This window comes from Lipophrys pholis, assembly GCF_963383615.2.
Source record: "Lipophrys pholis genome assembly, chromosome: 14".
Classification (NCBI taxonomy): Eukaryota; Metazoa; Chordata; class Actinopteri; order Blenniiformes; family Blenniidae; genus Lipophrys; species Lipophrys pholis.
This window is the reverse complement of record NC_137633.1, coordinates 4,303,553-4,321,812: the sequence shown is the minus strand read 5'-3', so window position 1 is coordinate 4,321,812 and position 18,260 is coordinate 4,303,553. Positions and strand designations below refer to the sequence as shown.

Genomic DNA, 18,260 nt, shown 5'->3' with positions numbered 1-18,260 from the left:
ATGACGATGTTCTGGACTAAAATTAGATTAGACATATAATATGTTGCTTTAATCAAAGTTTTGCGATAAAACAGATCTTCACAAATGCAATTGGCACTTGTGATTTGGTTCGTTTTGTTCCTTGGACTACAATATAAATTAGAAAAAATTACACGTGTCTTAAATTGCTTTTGATGCGAGGACAAGGTATTGGCGTCCACTCTTCAACTGCCAAGACAGTTTACGCTGCTTTAAAGAAAACACGTGAGAACCCATTTACAATCAAATGGTCACACTGCCACCAGGTTATAAACTCATCAGACCAGTTCTTAACCTCAAACTTGATTAAAACCAAAAAGGGATTGTTTTGGTTTTTTTTCATTATAATTCTGCAACCCACTATTATCTTAATTTTCCAAGTCGTCACTTTCATTCACGTTTTAGAAATCCACCTTAAATATGCTTATTCTATTTCATAACATGCAAGAAAAAGTGAGAGAAGAAAGGCTAATCCTAAATACTGTTTATCTATTAGATATTTAACCCCCAAATAGGTTGTGGGTCATTTCGTCCTCTAAATCCTGACGAGTAATGTTATTTGGAGCGCTCCCATATAAAAGTCATGTTTTTTTATTTTACCCACAGCAATACTGATCTCCAGTTGTTTCCTTGTTTGTGGGCTATGTGAAGCATCAAGTGTGCTATACAGTAACCAGACTTCTTATCCAGCTCTAAGGGCACAAAGTTCTTCGAAATGCTGATTGACGCAATCAAGGTCTTGATTGCCGGCAATTGTAACCTTAAATTTTCTCCAATCAAGCCAGTGAATATGGTGCAGCTACTAAGAGTTAATTGCTTGGGTATCAGCAGTGATTACAAAAGGAGCCTGAACGTCACGTTAAAGGGTTGTTTTGGGTCAGGGAGCTGGGAACATGGAAGAATCACTACTGGGAAAACATCTGCATTGATAACGGTGAAAGATTTCCCATCATGAATGGGATTTTATTTAATCTCCAGGATCGAATGTGACAGCGGTGTGATATATATACACTGCAGGCGGTGGAGTCTCAACAGTGCCAGGAGCAGTCGTGAAGCCAGACAGCAAAGAAACAGACTGGGAACTGAGCAAAACAAAGAAACAGAAACAAGGGCTGATTCCTCCAGCGATTCGCATGGCAGCTGAAACCCACAGCAAACTCATCCACTCTTGACAGCTGTGCCCTGATCCCTCTCCACACCACGGGCACATGTCAGCACAGCAATCCCATTCTGGCACCGGTATAGACCGGCAACCTCTGCCAACGGAGTGCGATCTGTGCACGGAAGCGAGGGACTGGCAAACACTGCAAAAGATGAGCTCCTGAATTTATAAACGGGAGAGATTGATGGAAGGGACTTTGGGCACGGACAAACCCAGCAAGGCAGACGCCTTCCACAAACCTCAACCCTTGAAAAAGCCTGGATTTCATCCTGTTTGTTCAGGGGAAAATAACCGACGCGCAAAGTAAAGGAAAGCTGGAATCAGTCTCATTTAAAAGTGTGTTTATACGCAGATTACACCAGCTACTTTCTCTGTATGTGCTCAACATCCTGAAAATTATTATTGTGCTAATTTTCCCAATGGACCGTCAAAGTTGATGCACTGGAACTGCGAACTGGCAATTATCCCACACGGGACCCGTCCTCTAAGACTGAGTCACGCATTGCGCGTCGCATGAAAGCGCATGGTTATTTTTTGCAGGATAAATAATAAAAAGCCAGGATTATTATTTTGACTACCACTGCTCCAATACTGTGACAGAGGAATGTGAAGTCCATCATTATTTCCTCATTCAAATTTCTACATTTATGAAGAGTCGAATTGATCCGAGCAGAGATCCAGCTGAATCTTCTGGACAACCATCTAGTTTGCTTCCTATCCTACATTTTCCTGATCTACAAACACTCCACCGAGTATTATTATGTCCAAGTCGGGAAATAGACCTGGTTTGTTCCGTGTTGTAATACCAATTTATGCCACAAGGTGGTGTAGTGAGACATTAAACTGTTGCCGAAAAGATTACGGAGCATGATTTTTGCCATTTCTCTGCTCATTTGCTGATATATCATCATCTGGCACCATTATTGGCAGTGAGTGGAAAATTGGGGAAAAATATCTAACTACAAATTTTGTGACAGAAATTGCTTCTTTTTTTTTTCCAACCCATCAGATTATTATTTTTAGTTTTTTTTTGTTTTTATATAGCTTTGTTATAAATACGGTTTAGCGCCACTCTCCGTGAGGCGTTTACTAAACTCTGTAAAAATGTCACTATTCTTGTGTGCCGTGGGAAGCTGAGCATTTATAAAGTCATTAATAAAGTAAACACCAACCAGAGGGATTCCCTGTGGGATTCCAAAAAGAGTCAAGAGGATACAAGAACAGGAAAAATCCTGGGGTTCAGGGGATTGCCTTTTTTCCACAAATCTTTGGATGAAATTATGATCAAAAGTAAGTTTTAGTATAAACAAGACGATTTAAAAGGATAAATTATGCCGTATAAGTAGTATCGAATCAGTTGCAGATCACATGACATTTTACAAAACTTCTAATTAAATGCATTTAAGTAACAAAAGAAGCATTTAGCTATTTTTTTTTTTTTTTGTATTGTGGACTTGGATTTAAACACATGGACTTTTACTCACCACCAGTTCGGAAAAGCGTGCGTGCAGCTCCTCCGCAGGCGGCATGGGGGCACTGAACTCCAGGAGCTGCAGCGGCACACTGTCCTTCAGGTTGATCTCCGGGGGCTCGCTGCTGCCGAAGCAGCACAGGAAGCCCAGGCCCGGCCGCGTCCTCTTCCTGGGGGGCATGCTGGCCCGTGGCGACGCAGGTGGCAACGGCGAGGAAGGTGAGAGGAGGAGGAGGAGGAGGAGGGGGCCGAGGGGCAGGGAGGGGGAGTGGAGAGGAGGATGAGGCTGCTATCTACGGGGCATGATCTGGAATAAAAAAAAGAGAAGAAAGAGTATTTATAGACACAGGCGGTCAAAGACAGCCGATTCTCGGTTACATTAAATCCATTCAGACAAGCGTGCTTGATGCTATAATGCACATTTTCACGTGCGATCAATAATTCATTCCATTCACATTTAAATAGATCCCACGACTCAGCTGGGAGTGAGTTCACAGCGGTCTCCACTGTGCTACACCATCCACACTTTGCTTGGGATGGATATAGGATGTGTGTGCATAAAGGCAAACAAATCAAAAAACTGACTGAAACCTCAAGAAACTGCATCAACAAAAACAATGAGTCAAACCTGTTCTGGTTTCTGATGATTTTATTGCTTCCGATCTTCAAAAGGAGCATGTGGCACGCAGAGTGTCAATGTAATAGATCGTCTTTTCGTATTTTCCAATCTAAGCCTTTTTCTGAATCCGTTTCCTGTTTGTAAATTCTGTGCTTTTAACTGGAAACATGTTTATTAATAAACAGCCCACTTGTGCAACAAATGACCGGAAGACATTTCAGCAGCTCAATAAAAAGCGTTTTCAACTGTGATGAAGAACATGAATGAAAAGCAGACACAACAGTTGCTCCACTGACTCAGCTCTAAATTTAGCTTAGTGTTGAATTCCTCAGTTTTTATGGAGACTTAAGCCACAACCCGACACAGACTCGAAACAGATCATGTGCCTCTCTCTCCTTTTAATGAGGAAAAACTACAACTTCACTGTGACCAGAGTAAAAAAGAACGTGACTTAAACTCAGGGGGGGTTTTTGACCCGTTTCCTAACTCAGGTTTGAGCAATGTGGGGTTTTGCTGGGAGGAAGGGAGGACATGCCCGTCCATCGAATGACAATTTCTGCCTTTCTGCTTATTATGACGGAAATACGAATAAAATTGAAACGTGATTAAAGCCACTTCACCAACATCCATCTTCGATAAGGCCTAATTCAATTCAAAGTTGTGATTTGCAGCATGGGACAGGATAAACGCTGGACTATCACACAGAGAGAATATCACACATACTCGCATTAAGACCTTAATTTCAATAGATGGACGAAAAAAAAACCAATGTTTTCCTCCAGAGCGTCATGACTCACAGTCCATATTCTTCTAGGACTTGGTAGTTTTATCGTTGCGAGTCACCTGGAATAGCAATCCAGCTTTGTTGTCCGTCCATACGAATGTCCGTGTACTCGCCATTGTTAATGTTTATAGTGTATTGTTCTCTGTGCGGATGTGTGAGCACTCACTAACGGACCAACATGAAACAAACAAGAACTGCAAAAACGATGCATTTACATACACGATCATATATAGAGTGAAAACGGGGAGTCAGCCACAAATGCCTATAGAAAACCCACGCACGCACAGGGAGAGCATGCAAACCCCACTCAGGAGCTCTCAGCCTGCACTCAAATCCACTCTTCATGAGGCGAGACCACTTTATTAATCCCCTTGGGGAAGTTTTTTCTCTGCATTTAACCCATCCTACTCATAGTTTAAACAACTATATACAGGTAAGGTCGTCTGTTTTTGCCAAATTGAATTCAAATTACTCGAGAAATCCAGCAGAAGAGTTTTCACTTTTCTTTTTTTTAGCTCTGCGCCGTAATGAAAACCTACAGAAAGCAACAAAACACCAGATTTCATTCACATTTTAGTAAATTCCCCAACACTGTAACACAACTTTTAGAAATGCATGTTTACACGTATATCAGGTTAAATGCAGGCATCTTACTTTTTTGTAACCTAAAACCTACTCTTGGAAAAAAGAAAAAGAAAAATTAGATTCTCACTTTCTTGCGAGAGAGCACGTAAGCAGGAAGGAGCCGCCATTGCATCTCGGTCTTGACATCGGTTGTTCTTGTGCCCAGATAAAGAAACCTCTTGTTACTGAGCTACAATGGTGAATGCAAAATGTGTGTGTGTGTGTGTGTGTGTGTGTGTTGCTTGTGCCTCAGCAATGCCGTCCCTCGCTGTGTGTAAGACAGTAGTGAATGGCGCCCACCACAACACGAGCCCAAACGGGGACGAGACGTCCTGAAGGATTTCCTCAGTGATATGAATAGAGCATGGGTGGTCTACATTCTATGAATAATATACTCTTTATACTATATTGTATTCAGTCACATGCTTTAATTCGAGCATACACTCACAACAGTTGCTAGTTCTCTTTTTTTATACGACAGTTAACAGCGTTTGTGAATGAATGGATGAATGGTTATGCAATACCCCCGGACATGCAAATTCAGCCAAAATGTTTGACCGAGAAATCAATTTGAGAGCTATTCATGTGAAATACAATAAAATAAATATATAAATTTCACAGCTTCCAAAAGGAAGTGAGAACCAGGGCCAGACTTGGTCCTTACTGATATTTGTACATAACCTAACAAGCATCGAGGAACGGCCCCGTGTGTTTAATACGGCAGTGAAACTTTATGATTTCGGTTTCCACATGAAGCCACAATCTGCTACATGGAGGAGGACAGGTTGAATCTGCGCCATCACCCTCGCTCGCGCACACGGGTTCAGTGGAGGAGTTCTCGCTGCGCGGGCTAAAATTAGCCGCATGGTAAATTCTTTATGAACGCGTCGAGCCCTCGACAGGAGCTTAAAGGAGGGGAGGAAAAAAATGGAAAACACCACTTCTCCATTTTGCCCTTTCGTCTTTTTGCTCATCGGCGTTTTCCGCCTCCTTGAATTCGCCATGCACGTGCAACGGCAACCAATGCACTGCAGGCGATTACAAAGTTTTTCATTGGTTTGCCAAGCATGTGTAACCATCGATGAGCTTCTCACATACAAATGTAGGTCCTTGTTTCATTGTCGTTGCATCATCGCCCCGAGTCCCAATTATAGCAAGCGTGGCATCTTGTGTATGTGCGAGAACCATTTGATACTGCATAGACGTGTGTTTTGATAGCTGGGGTGACAATCCCTGGATGCCCCCTTCTACAACTAGGCCAGTGAGGGGGGCGGCGAGGGAGGGGGGGTAATTTGTATCTCCCATTCCATGACCATGAAGTTTTCTGTCTTCACAACGTTAAAAGTATATTTTTGCTTCCAAGGACACTGATGATTACTAATAGCATCTTCAGGAAGATCTGGCAATCGATCAGGCTGATTAGAGTCTGACACAAAGCCTGGATTTCAGCTTTGGCTCGATAAAGGAATGTATTGTGTGTTGGAAATACATAGAAAAGGCCTGATTGGACTTAATAAACTGCATGAGTGAATCAGAGCATGTGAGGATTGTTTGAGGACAGATTTAATCGTTATATATTGACTGGATTTGCAGCAATGCATTGCCAAGTTGGCACATACTGCCAACTTTTTCCGATATGGCTGTGTTGAAAGGTTCTACAACATTCAGATGATTTCACCATAGCTCACAATCTGTTTTTTTTTAAAAATGTTACTAGCATGTACTGCACTCCAGTTCTCCAGGTCAGTCCCTATTGTTTCGTTGCACAAGTGAGGCTTTGTATACGCTAGAAAATCGTGAAAAGGTTTCGTTGGATGACTTTTCAGGAAATGCCCAAAGCCGTCAAGTTTAACGATCGTTTAAAAAAATTAAAAAATAAAACGGCAAACAGAGACACAAGTCCAGTCCACTGGGGTTGGATTCTGAATGGACCACACAAGTTCAAAATGCAAGACCTTATCAAAACCGTAGCAAATACTTGTCAACTGAAAATGGTGCCTTGCCAACTACAGAACAATGTTCCCAATCTTGTTGTATTATATATTGTGCATTAATGAAGTGCCAGATATGGTGCTTGCAATGATTTTTTTTATCTTTTCCTATTTATTCCATGTGGTGTCATGGCAGCAGTCTAGAGAATAACGCCTTGTCATCTCTGTCCCTTCAGTTTCATCTAGCTCTTCTGTGGGGGATTCAAACCTATCCAAAACCAATTTAACAATATAATCCCTCAAGCAAGTCCCGGGCTGACCTCTGGGCCTCCTCCCAGGATGAAAATATGCAGAGTAAATGCTAAATTAACTTAATATTTCTTGCTGCCAAGAAAAAGCAGCGCAAGTAAGAAAAACAGACGGAAAAAAATAGAAAAAGTCTCGAAACCTTCCTAAATGAGTTAGTACTCACATTCAATACGTTAAACACCTCACTCGATCTTTGAACATTTTTACCATTAGTTATCCGCTTCTGAGCTCAACACTGCCCCCATGGCTACCAGCGGTACTGCAACATTGGTCTGTATCAGTGAGCTACCAGGACATGGACGAAATGAACGCACAGTATGGACACATGGCTTTAGGTGCATTTGAGAATCAGAATCTTCCAAACTGGCAAATATGTATTAGATGGGCAAACTCCATTCATCATTACTGCTTCATGACTTCCGATTTGGCAAAAGCAAAATGCTGTAAAAAGCTGCCTGTTATTACACTGCACAGACAGTGAGCACATCCGCATGGATGCACTACACAGATGAGAATTCGGTCGGTAGTAAAACCGAGCTGCACTCTTTAACGGTGGGATGACAGAATTTTAAAAAGCCCACTTCAGGAAGGTAAATCACGGCATTTCCCCTCCAACATACATTTACACTTGAAGAGCCTCTGCGCTTTGCTCTATTAACATCTTTTCATCATTTTTATTGCTGTGAGATATGAGTGTGAGCTGCTAGCCAAATCTTTATGGTGTTGAGTTAGTTATTGTTGCAGTGGACAGCTGGTGGAGCCTAATGGAAAAGAGGCCTCTCCGCAGGGGTTTTAAAGCCATTCAGCAAAATACATGACCTGAGCCTCCTGTCCAGTGTCTCTGTGTGTCTGTTAGTTTCTATCTGCGCTCTCCCACTGAGCCCCACGTGCGGCCGCTCCTCACTCAACACCACTTCTGCTGGCCTGCTTCCAGGCTCTGCCCGGGGTAAGTAGGCCAAGGAATCCAAACACACACACACTTATTATATACACAGTCGAACCCTGCATGGTGGAGAATACAAGGAAGCAAAGGCTGGATTATGTACGTGACCTTTATGCATCTCGGTGTGGATGAGTCACCACAAACAATCCAAATTGACCATGTCCGCTGCCATATGTGACCCGAGAGTCTTTCTTATGCCCCGGCTTTTCACTTCTTCACTCTCTCCTCCCTCTCCTGTCATCTTCCATTATCCCCGACTCTCAGCTTGAATGGGATGACATTTCCCTTCACCCCCACCCCCGGCCCGCTGACAGTAACATCTGTCATTTTTTTCTGCCCACTTCTCACTATCTGCTCCTTCCATCTTTAATCCCAATCTTTCCACTGCTCCGTCCCCCTCAATGCGTCCCCTGCTCTGAGAGGAGTTTTATAAATGAAGGGGATGTGTGACGCCAGAGTCTGGACAAAGCGAGCCTGGTTCAACAGGGGACAGATTTCATTTTGTGTTTTTCTTTCGGGATTCTAAACATCCCCAGGCTACGTCCACATGCTGGCTGTGGCCACCAAAATAATTATATCAGGCTAACAAAGATTAAATATTTGTGACTATATATGATGAAACTTTCACTTTCTTACCTGAATTAAGGCACTACATCTTTAAAAATAAAAATAAACAAAAGGCATTGAAGCAATATCCACAAGCATAAAAATTAGTAGCGGATTACTTACACCCTGACATTTTTGATTGTTTTAGGACTCACTGGCTATTCGGCTGGGTTAGATTAGGCCAAATTTAAAAAACGAATTGTCTCCCAGCTTAAACAAGTAGATTTGTAGCATCTCTTTACGTATGTTAAGTTTCAGGCCTATTCAAAATAAACTCCTGCTGCTGCTTTGTGCTCCATTTCCTGTAATAATTGTTTGACATTAAAGCTCTTAGAAGCCATTTCTTGCTTGAGACTGGTAAATCTATTTGTTCTTGTTAATATATAAATACAGATAATGATGATGAAAATGTGTAAATGAGACAACATTAAGTACCCTGTTAACACAAAGTTCCCTTTTCCATGGCTGCGTGCATCGTTGACGTGTAAACTGACACACAGAATGCAACAGAAGTTTTCCATTTTCACTTCAAAACGTTGCTGTTTTGTCACGACCTAAATGTAAACAAAGTAAAGTAACTACTTCAAATCTTTACTCAACAACATGGCAGTAAAGCCCGTCTCCATTGAAAAACTATCAAATCTACAAAACTCCCAAAGAAAAACATTATTGGTCTCATGTTTGCAGCCTTCTCAGATTAGGTTTGCTCTTGATTTACAGTAAAAACTTTGATCGTATTTCTCGCGTCTGTGTCAGATGCCATACATTCGGCACACACACACACACACACACACACACACACACACACACACACACACACACACACACACACACACACACACACACACACACACACACACACACACACACACACACACACACACACACACACACACACACACACACACACACACACACACACACACACACACACACACACACACACACACACACACACACACACACACACACACACACACACACACACACACACACACACACACACACACACACACACACCTCATCCTGGGAAACAGACGGCTGCATGAAAAGAGAAGCTATCACAGAGAGCCACAGCCTGCACGGCCTCCATAGGCTACTGCTAATTAAAACCATCTGGAAGAGGCGCACAGAGATTAGTCACTGCTAACTGGCTCGTCCTGACGTGAGTGAAGTTCTGCACTCCTTCGCTTGTGGAAATTGGGGAAGAAAGGCAAAACTCTGCCGCTTCACCGAACGACGCGGTGGGCTTGGGCGTGCACGACACGTACGGTTGCGTGATCGCATGTCTGGAAATTCTCAAGGTTTCCGACGCAAGTGCAAACGCTGTTTGCATTAGTTTGCATACGTGGAGAGCGAATATCCCGCTCAGTGAGTTTGAAGGGTTTGGAGAGGAGCTGAACCGCGAGAGAGACGAGAAGGAGAGGGAGCAGGGAGACGGGGATAAAGGGAGATACTGCTGCCACTTCTCATTCAGCCCGCTGCCTCATCGCCTCATCCCTTGCGCCGGGAAGTAGGTCAGTGGAGGAGGAGGAGGAGGAGGAGGAGGGACTGGCAGCGAGGAGAGACGAGCTGCTGCTGGTACTGTTCAACTGTGTGCATGCTAGAAACGCTGTACATCTATACAGAGATCAGTTTTTCACACATCTGTGCAAGCCTGATTTCAATCCCCCCCCCACCGCGAAAACTATTTCAACAGATGGCTTCTTAAAACTAAATCTGATAGAAATCCATCCTTCAGTTTGCTCCTGCACCTCCTCCTCTGCCTTCATCCTTATTCCTTTCCTTTACAGCATAACAGCACACCTGTCACCTTCCCTCGAGAGGCACAGGAAAGGTTGAAAAGATCACGAATCCTTGAAGTCACAGCCGACAGAATGGAGCTGGAGGAAGGCTAGATGCAACAATAAAAGTGGTGGAGACAAACAACGAGTATAATGGGCGAGAAGAAGGGAAGAAGAAAAAAACAAGAGTCTGAGGAGATTTTAAAGAGGCACTGAATAAAAGATCAGAAGCACAATTTCTGCGCACACATTGTTTCTGGGTGCCACAAATGAGGACCATTCCTTCGGGGTGCTGGATCGTAGAGGAGGAGGAGGAGGAAGAGGAGGAGGAGGATGGCACATGGCGGAATTACGTAAGTACCCAGCATCGAAGATAGAGGAGTGGTGCCACGTTGGCACAGGCAGGAACAAGATGCCTGATCCAGGAGGTTGAATCAACCAACTGCCATCACTTTGGGCAAAGGTTGGAATTTAATGAGAATTCAGCTTCATTCAATGTCGTCACACTTAATAATGCAGAACTGTGACTGTGTTTTAATTATAGCTCGCCGAACGTTGCTGGAAGGTAGAACACATTACTGGCTTCTCCTGTGCTGTAACACCGAGTGCATGGTTGGAGTGGTGTACAAGATACACAACATACATGGAAGAAAACACATTTTTAGGAGGATTTCAAGCATCAAATTATAGCAAATGCTTTTGAAATATACAGAATTAAAACAAAGAAAATCATTATGTAACATCTATCTTTAAGCAAGCCTGTTGGAAAAGTATAAACTGACCAAAACTTCACATATTTCATGATTTATAGCTTAAGAATATGTCTGTTGGAGATTAGAGGTATGTCTAATAGAATTATATCGCATTCAGAGGTTTGTTAAACTCCTGATTTGTCTACAGCTGCTAGTTGCATGGATACTGTGATTGAATATAATCTCTCTCTTGAGAAACACTTGCTATTTGATCATGTTTGAAAAAGAAAAGCATTGATCTGTTGCACCAAGTGGGAGTCAGGGGCGATCGAGCACAAGTGGCGTCGATTTCACAACTATCTATTCATGTCTTCTGGGATTTGCCATGAACGCATCAGTTAGTTTGGAAGAAATGGAACAAAAATATTATGAATTGCTGAATGAAGGGTTAATTTTCACATTTCAGAAATTAAAAAAAACTAAACGTTTAATAGCAAATCACAATATCTGAATGAGTGCATTTCAGAGTGCAATCACAGTTAAATGAGACATATCATTACGAGCACCCATCTAAAACCTTTTATCTACTGAAACAGCCCTAAAATAATTAGATTTATGGCAACTCATTGAAATAAGAACATTCGATAACCACACAATTTGTGTGAGTTAATCATGATTTATATCACTTTTTAAAGTCTTTCATTCCTAATTTGCAGATCATGGAAACAGTTCGATATCACGATTCCAATGAAATTGTGATATTTTATGCACAACTAGTGCTTAATACAGTATTGTTGTTATGCGTTTGGAAAAAATATTCACAAAAGTGCAATCGAGTGTTTGTCAATCTACCTGGACGTCTCTGATTTACCACTCTTTAGTCTTATTTGCATGTTTACTTGAGATGTGGAACTGAAGCGTGCACTCAATAATTTGACATGAATTAGTTATTTACTCCAGCCCCTGGACACGCTGGAGCAGTGCCACTCTTTGGTTGTTGTTGCCCCAGACATGCCCTCTCCTAAATGCCCTGCAATCCTTTTCTACTGTCTGCCTGTCGGCCCGATGACTAATGGATCTACCCCCCCTCAAACACACACACACACACACACACACACACACACACACACACACACACACACACACACACACACACACACACACACACACACACACACACACACACACACACACACACACACACACACACACACACACACACACACACACACACACACACACACACACACACACACACACACACACACACACACACACACACACACACACACACACACACACACACACACACACACACACACACACACACACACACACACACACACACACACACACACCTCCCCCCACCTGAACTCCAAACCCACTGGATGTGAGCCAAATCACCTGGGACACTGGAAAGTCACTCTCCCATGGACCCGGTCGGATATGTGGCCCACCCACGGTCATGCTTCTGGCTCGGGGAGGCCATGTACTCATGCATCTTACCCCGTTAGCGTCAGGGGCCACACTGTAGAGCTAATCAATTACCTTCCAGCAACATACACCACAACAAAGACGCACAAATGCACAAAACTGCCTGCCCTTTCTCATGGCGAGAGATTAAAATCATGTTATTCATGCATAGCTTCCTCAATTACACGGGTTCATCAGCCTGGGTGGTCAGATTTACGGACACAAATAATGACATCTGACTGATCCAAGTCAACTGGCATGACAAATAGACAAGACCTACCCATCATTTAAATAATGTAAACATAACGGATGTGACGGACATTAGGGACACAAAACAGGCAAGTCCACCACACGCTGTTGCATGCATTCCTAGGGTATGACATCACCCATCCAGTCCCTGTGTGGGTCTCCGTGGGCAGCTAAGAGTTGCAGCCTTCAATGACAAATGAGCAGAACTGACAGTTGAGGAGCTGCCATTATTTCATGGTACATTTGCATGCGCTGCATTCCTGCGCTCGTTCTGAAAAGCACACATTCTGCTGGGGATTTCACGTCGGCGGGCCAGCGCTTTCATGGGAGTCTGTACACCGAGGGGGCTTCTCATGTGGACCTTGGACAAAGAGCCAGATGATTTGGTTTGGACTGCTTTGCTGGGGAAGGCCAGCGCAGGGAGGGGCGGTTCTCTCGGAATCGAGCACCGCAGTTCATGTTCATCTGCTTTTCAAGGGAACAGTTATTTTTAGGTATGACAGCAGAGTCTGCCTGCAAAGTATTCCTGGCCTATTTGATGGGCATGGTAAACAAATTATATACAAGGTCTTGATTATACCAGAGCACACGCTTACCAGATTCTGTTAAAAACAAATTTAAATCATCATCCAAAACTGACTAAAACTAAACAAGAGGACTTGTGCAACTTCAAATCTTAAGTCAGTGTTGCTCTGAAGCAAAACATCTCCGCTGTCTGACAGAAGATGACATGAAACAGAACAATTCATCTTGACTTGTAGTGGAGTGAGTACCAGAGACATTCCTGCTAATTTTGGACTCATTTATACGTTTTGGATGCTGTGTAGCTTCTGCGGTTGTAGAAATATCACCACAATGACACCCCTGAGTGCATTTAACCCAGAACACAGCATTGTCGGGAAAGTTATTAAAGTCCTGTAATATGATAGTTTACTTTTCTCCCAAGACGAGGTAGGCTGCACCAAGAAGTGTGAATCCAGAGTAATGGCAGTGAGCTCAATGCAACACCAGCAGAACCATCAAACACACTGACAGAATGCAATGGAGGTGAAACAAAATGGAAAATGTTTATAGGATTCTAAAAAAAGAAGGCAAGTATAAAGAGTTGTGTTAGCAGAAACCATCTTGCACATTGAATCATCTCGTTATTGCGACATTGCATCATCATTATAGTTGCGTGCCAACGCATGACGCAGCCGGCATCACCAAATTTCCAAAATTCAGTGAGGGTTGATATTGTGTAGTGAGAAATGTTGTACCAACCTTTATGAAATTACAGTACAAAGAGTAAAACTCATGGTTCTGTCCATCCTCCATGAGAAACCTACTCTTGATTTTTTTTAACTCCAACTCCTGTTACCCATTCAGTCCAACCCTTATTCCTCTGCTTAGGTTTTCCTTCAATCAGTTCCCCCGTCAACCCTGCAATCAGATCGCGGAAGCAGCCAGGGTGACACAGCTGAAATCCTATTCATCTGTTGGACTGGAAGCTGGGCCCTCAAAGCAGCGTCTCTGGGAGACAGTCTGGGACAAGACGGCGTGAGTCGGTCACAAAAACATGCAGCGGGAAACCTCGGCGTGAAATGATACTATTGATATGACAATGGCCTCAAAGCACAACGGGTGACTCACGTTTCTTGTCATCTGCTGTAAGAACCAAGCATTGACAACAGCAACGGAACAATGTGAAGGAGGAGAGCTTCAGCCAGTTCAATTGGGCCATTATTCTGTATAGAGTTAAGACTTTTTGCGTTACACAAGGCCGGAAAGCCAAAGTACCTCCTCTTTAACTGCTCACAACAATTATTATTCATTACTTTAATAGCTGGCGGTTAATAGTGTCTGTTAATTATTTCCAGATATTCTCAAAGGAAAACTCAATCACTTTAAGACAGAGACATTTTTCTTTTGTTTAGGATAACATGGGTAACACACACATCAACTTTGCCCTTTAGATGAATGGCGATGGCTGCTGAATACTTTGCATAGCTCTGCTCGTGTAATTACTCCATCACTGGCACTTAGCCGCTAACTACAAGCTATTCTATAGAAAATGTTCCAACTCTCCATGATATCAATATAGTGTCCAAAATTAAATTCCCGGCTCCACACCACCCCTACATTACTTTTGTATCACAACATAAACTGTTAAATGGGACCTGATGGGAAATTCAAATTTTCGGAAAGATGGCATAACAAAGTTGGCTTCGGGGTGGTGTCATGGCTCTGTACCAGCTACAGCATCAGCGAACCATGATGCTGGTGTCAAATTACAAGTACTGAAAGTTGAACAAACATAATGGGTTAGGGTTAGCATCTTAAAGACACAAAAGCTCAAACAGCCCTTTTTCAGGCAGCATGAATGCAAGGTGCTGCCTCAAGGGCTTGTATAAGTGAAAGAGGAAGTTTGAACGGCAAGGTATAAAATAACTTACTCAAAAGAAGTTGTAAAATATGAAGAAAACACAAGAAGTCAACATAGCGGGTTTCTTTTCGACTGGCAGCTCTTTTACAGCCAGGAATTCTCAGAGGTCTTATTGGCTTATAGCCTCACTGAAAACAAACATAAGCACAGTTGGTTTTAACAAGGCCATGAGGCACAGTAACCCACCTCAACCATTAAGAGGAAATGCCTCAACTAAACCACTGGAAAAAAAAAAAAAGGGGGGGGGGGGGGGATTTTTTTTCCCCGAACCTCCAGGGATGTAATTAATAGCTTTTTCATTTAGTGTGATGATTCATTAAAAAAAAAAAAAAAAGCCATTTCCTGATGTAAGGAAAATTCCTAATGGCGGAGACCCCCTATTGCCTACCCGTAGGTTGTAACAACTGTGATTTTGAGATCGAGTGAAATAAATGCAGGACTGCGCCGTAGCCCCAGTCAGGCTTTGAGCAACCAACCAGGCCACAGTTACAGTTTGAAGCAAATTGTTATAAACGTGCTAAACCCCTTCATAGAAGCCACGAACCGCAGACACGAGTTGCGTGAACAAAGCTGAAATTTGACCGAGCACAGATGCAGACAATTGAGTGCAGTCAAACAGCCATAACAGGGTCAGAGATCGGTTCATAACCCTAGTATCTGTACTCAGAAGGTCATCCAAATGGTGCGTAGCAAAAGTCAGTCAGCCAGTGTGTGCAAAGGATTCTCACAATACAGATGTTAATGTTGGCTCAGGGTGGAGGTCATATCAAGTGTGTGTGTGGGGGACGGGACAAACATCACAGACGCTGTTGACCCAATTCTGCTTTGGCCAACAGGCACATCTCTGCTCATCACACAGACCGGATCACTGGGATAACGAAACTATTAATATTAGGAATGAGAAGAAAGTCAGCCACGCCACATTCCAGGGGTCCCAGCATTCCCACATATTAACAGGGCTCGGAATGAAATCCAATACTTGGCATCCTTTTTTTTCCCCCCCTCGAACCCCAGAGCACTATCCTGTCGTGTCAAATCGCTTTCTCATTTTTATCTGGGAGGAACGCGCCAGAGTCACGAGCTCCCCGTCTAACTAAAGACGTGTTATTATATGCGGGCGAAAAAACTGGCACGGGTACAACCTTGGAGTTGGTTACCATGACTCTTAGGAGAGGAGAGAAGGATGCTGGTCTTTCTCGAGACACCATGTTCTCGAAGCACGTCTGGCAGCTGAGCATCGTCTATCAACACGGTGCGCTAGTTTGATTTACACAGATACTTCAGGAAATCCACCGATTCTGCGTGTGTTTTGGTTTCATTTTCAAAAGTAGCTCTTCTCCCCAGACTTTAGACTACCCACCGATTACTTTCCACTCATGCTGATGGGAACCCTCAATGGTTAGCTCAGCAGTTCTCGAGAAGTACCTTTGTCAACTTGCCATTGTTTAACCTCATTCTCTCTCTCTCTCTCTCTCTCTCTCTCTCTGTGTTTTTGCACTACAGTCCATAGCTACTAATCATGGCTGGGTGAGAGGTCAGCAGCTGCAGCATAGAGGACAGTGGGCTTCTGGGTAATGCCTGGAATGCTCTTCTGGGACAGTAATAGCCAAGGCCCGCTGAAGTGACTAGCATTTTTTAAAATAGCCCGCAGTAATGTAGCGCTGTATTGAACCACTGTAAAAGAGGAGACATGCTTACACATCATAAGCCTCAGAAAGTGTGTCACTGGCACAAATACAATAGTGCCATTTGACACGCAGTCACTGTGGGGACTTCCAGTGAAGAAGAGAAAGAAACGGCTAACTCTCTATTAAATTCTGGGGTTTTTTCTCTTTTTTTTCCTCTGATGCTTTAACGAGTCCAGTGTTAATACAACATAAAGATTATCCCATCCCGAACATCAGATAGTTGAACTTAAGGAGCTTTACGGAATTCATCGCTTTTCCGCTCTGTCCCCATCCTAATGAGCGGGCCATCGAGTTGCCAGTCAGCAGCGGGGGCTGAAGCCATATTAAAGGTCGTCCGACACTTACCAACACTGCCTCGCTCTCTCTCCTGTAATCCTGAGAGAGCAGTTCATGCATCTGTAATGGTCGATAAAATATGAAAAGCTCTGAAAGTGCTGACGGCGGCGGAGGGCATATGCCACGCACAAGTCCCCAACTTTGGTTAATGCCCTCCCAGCATGCTGAATCTTTTAGTGATGTCACTCGGCTCGCCCGCTGGCGCACGTGAGCACAGGAGGATTTCCAGCAGACTGAAAAGTAAGCTTTTAATGTGGTGGAAATGGATACTACCTTGTTCACAAAGCACAAAGACATCAAAGAAAACACACATGGCCTTTTGACTGCAGAAAGGAGTTTTGCCTCTGGTTTATCAACCTTTAAATGAAGGCTATTCAAAAGAAATGAACCGCCTGAATGTTGAAAGGATAATGCTTGTTTCGCATGTTTTCAGAACGTTATCATCTCCAGTGTCTGCGATCTAAAAGTACAGCCTCGAGTTAAACCTTCTCAAAATGTAGAATGCATTTGAAATCTTTTCCTTTCAAATCCAACAGTGATGAATTTGTTAATTCTTTGACCGAGGGCTGGAATCCCTGCAGCCCTAATTTGAAAACAACAGGTGAATAAAGTGAATGGAAAGATTAGGCATATCCCACAAATTATAACATCACAGCAGCCACACTAGGAAGTCTTATTATCAAGCTTGGTATGTCATTCTGGGGGTTCAATCTCTCATCTGACTCTGCCCATAAGTCAAAGTGTTTTTGAGCAAGACATTGAACCCAAAGAAGGTCGAATGCCCTGAATGACAGCAGTCATATTGGTGTGTGAATGTGTATGGGTCAATGCAAAGTCCTTTAGGACTGCTGAAACCGGCTATAATAGTAAGATCCATTTGCCATTTCAAGACCCAATTGCATGCAGGATGAATAATTGATAAATATCTTCAGAAAATACAACTGGCTACAACACAAGTTTGTTTTGGGGTTTTTTCAATGTCAAAAAGCATTTGTAACTTAACGGACACTACTTTATTTTTTGATTTGGTATTCCAACAGTTACCAAATCCTAATCAAATGATAAGGGCAAACCATCAGCAGGCACACAGGCGGAAATTGTGAGGGTCAATGGAAGAACTTCCATCATGCTTGAAACGAAAAGGGA

At 43.1% G+C, this 18,260-nt stretch overlaps 1 protein-coding gene across 2 annotated transcripts in view; it reads right to left on the bottom strand.

Annotated features, from left to right (window-relative positions):
* The window catches only part of daam2 (dishevelled associated activator of morphogenesis 2), a 103,757-nt gene that overhangs the window by 60,085 nt on the left and 25,412 nt on the right, over window positions 1–18,260 (bottom strand). For both annotated transcript variants that reach the window (XM_080479509.1, XM_080479510.1), the window contains exon 2: window positions 2,665–2,958. In XM_080479509.1, the coding sequence (XP_080335635.1) occupies window positions 2,665–2,832 (168 nt within the window). In that variant the 5' untranslated portion in view covers window positions 2,833–2,958. The remainder of the gene's footprint in view (window positions 1–2,664; window positions 2,959–18,260) is intronic.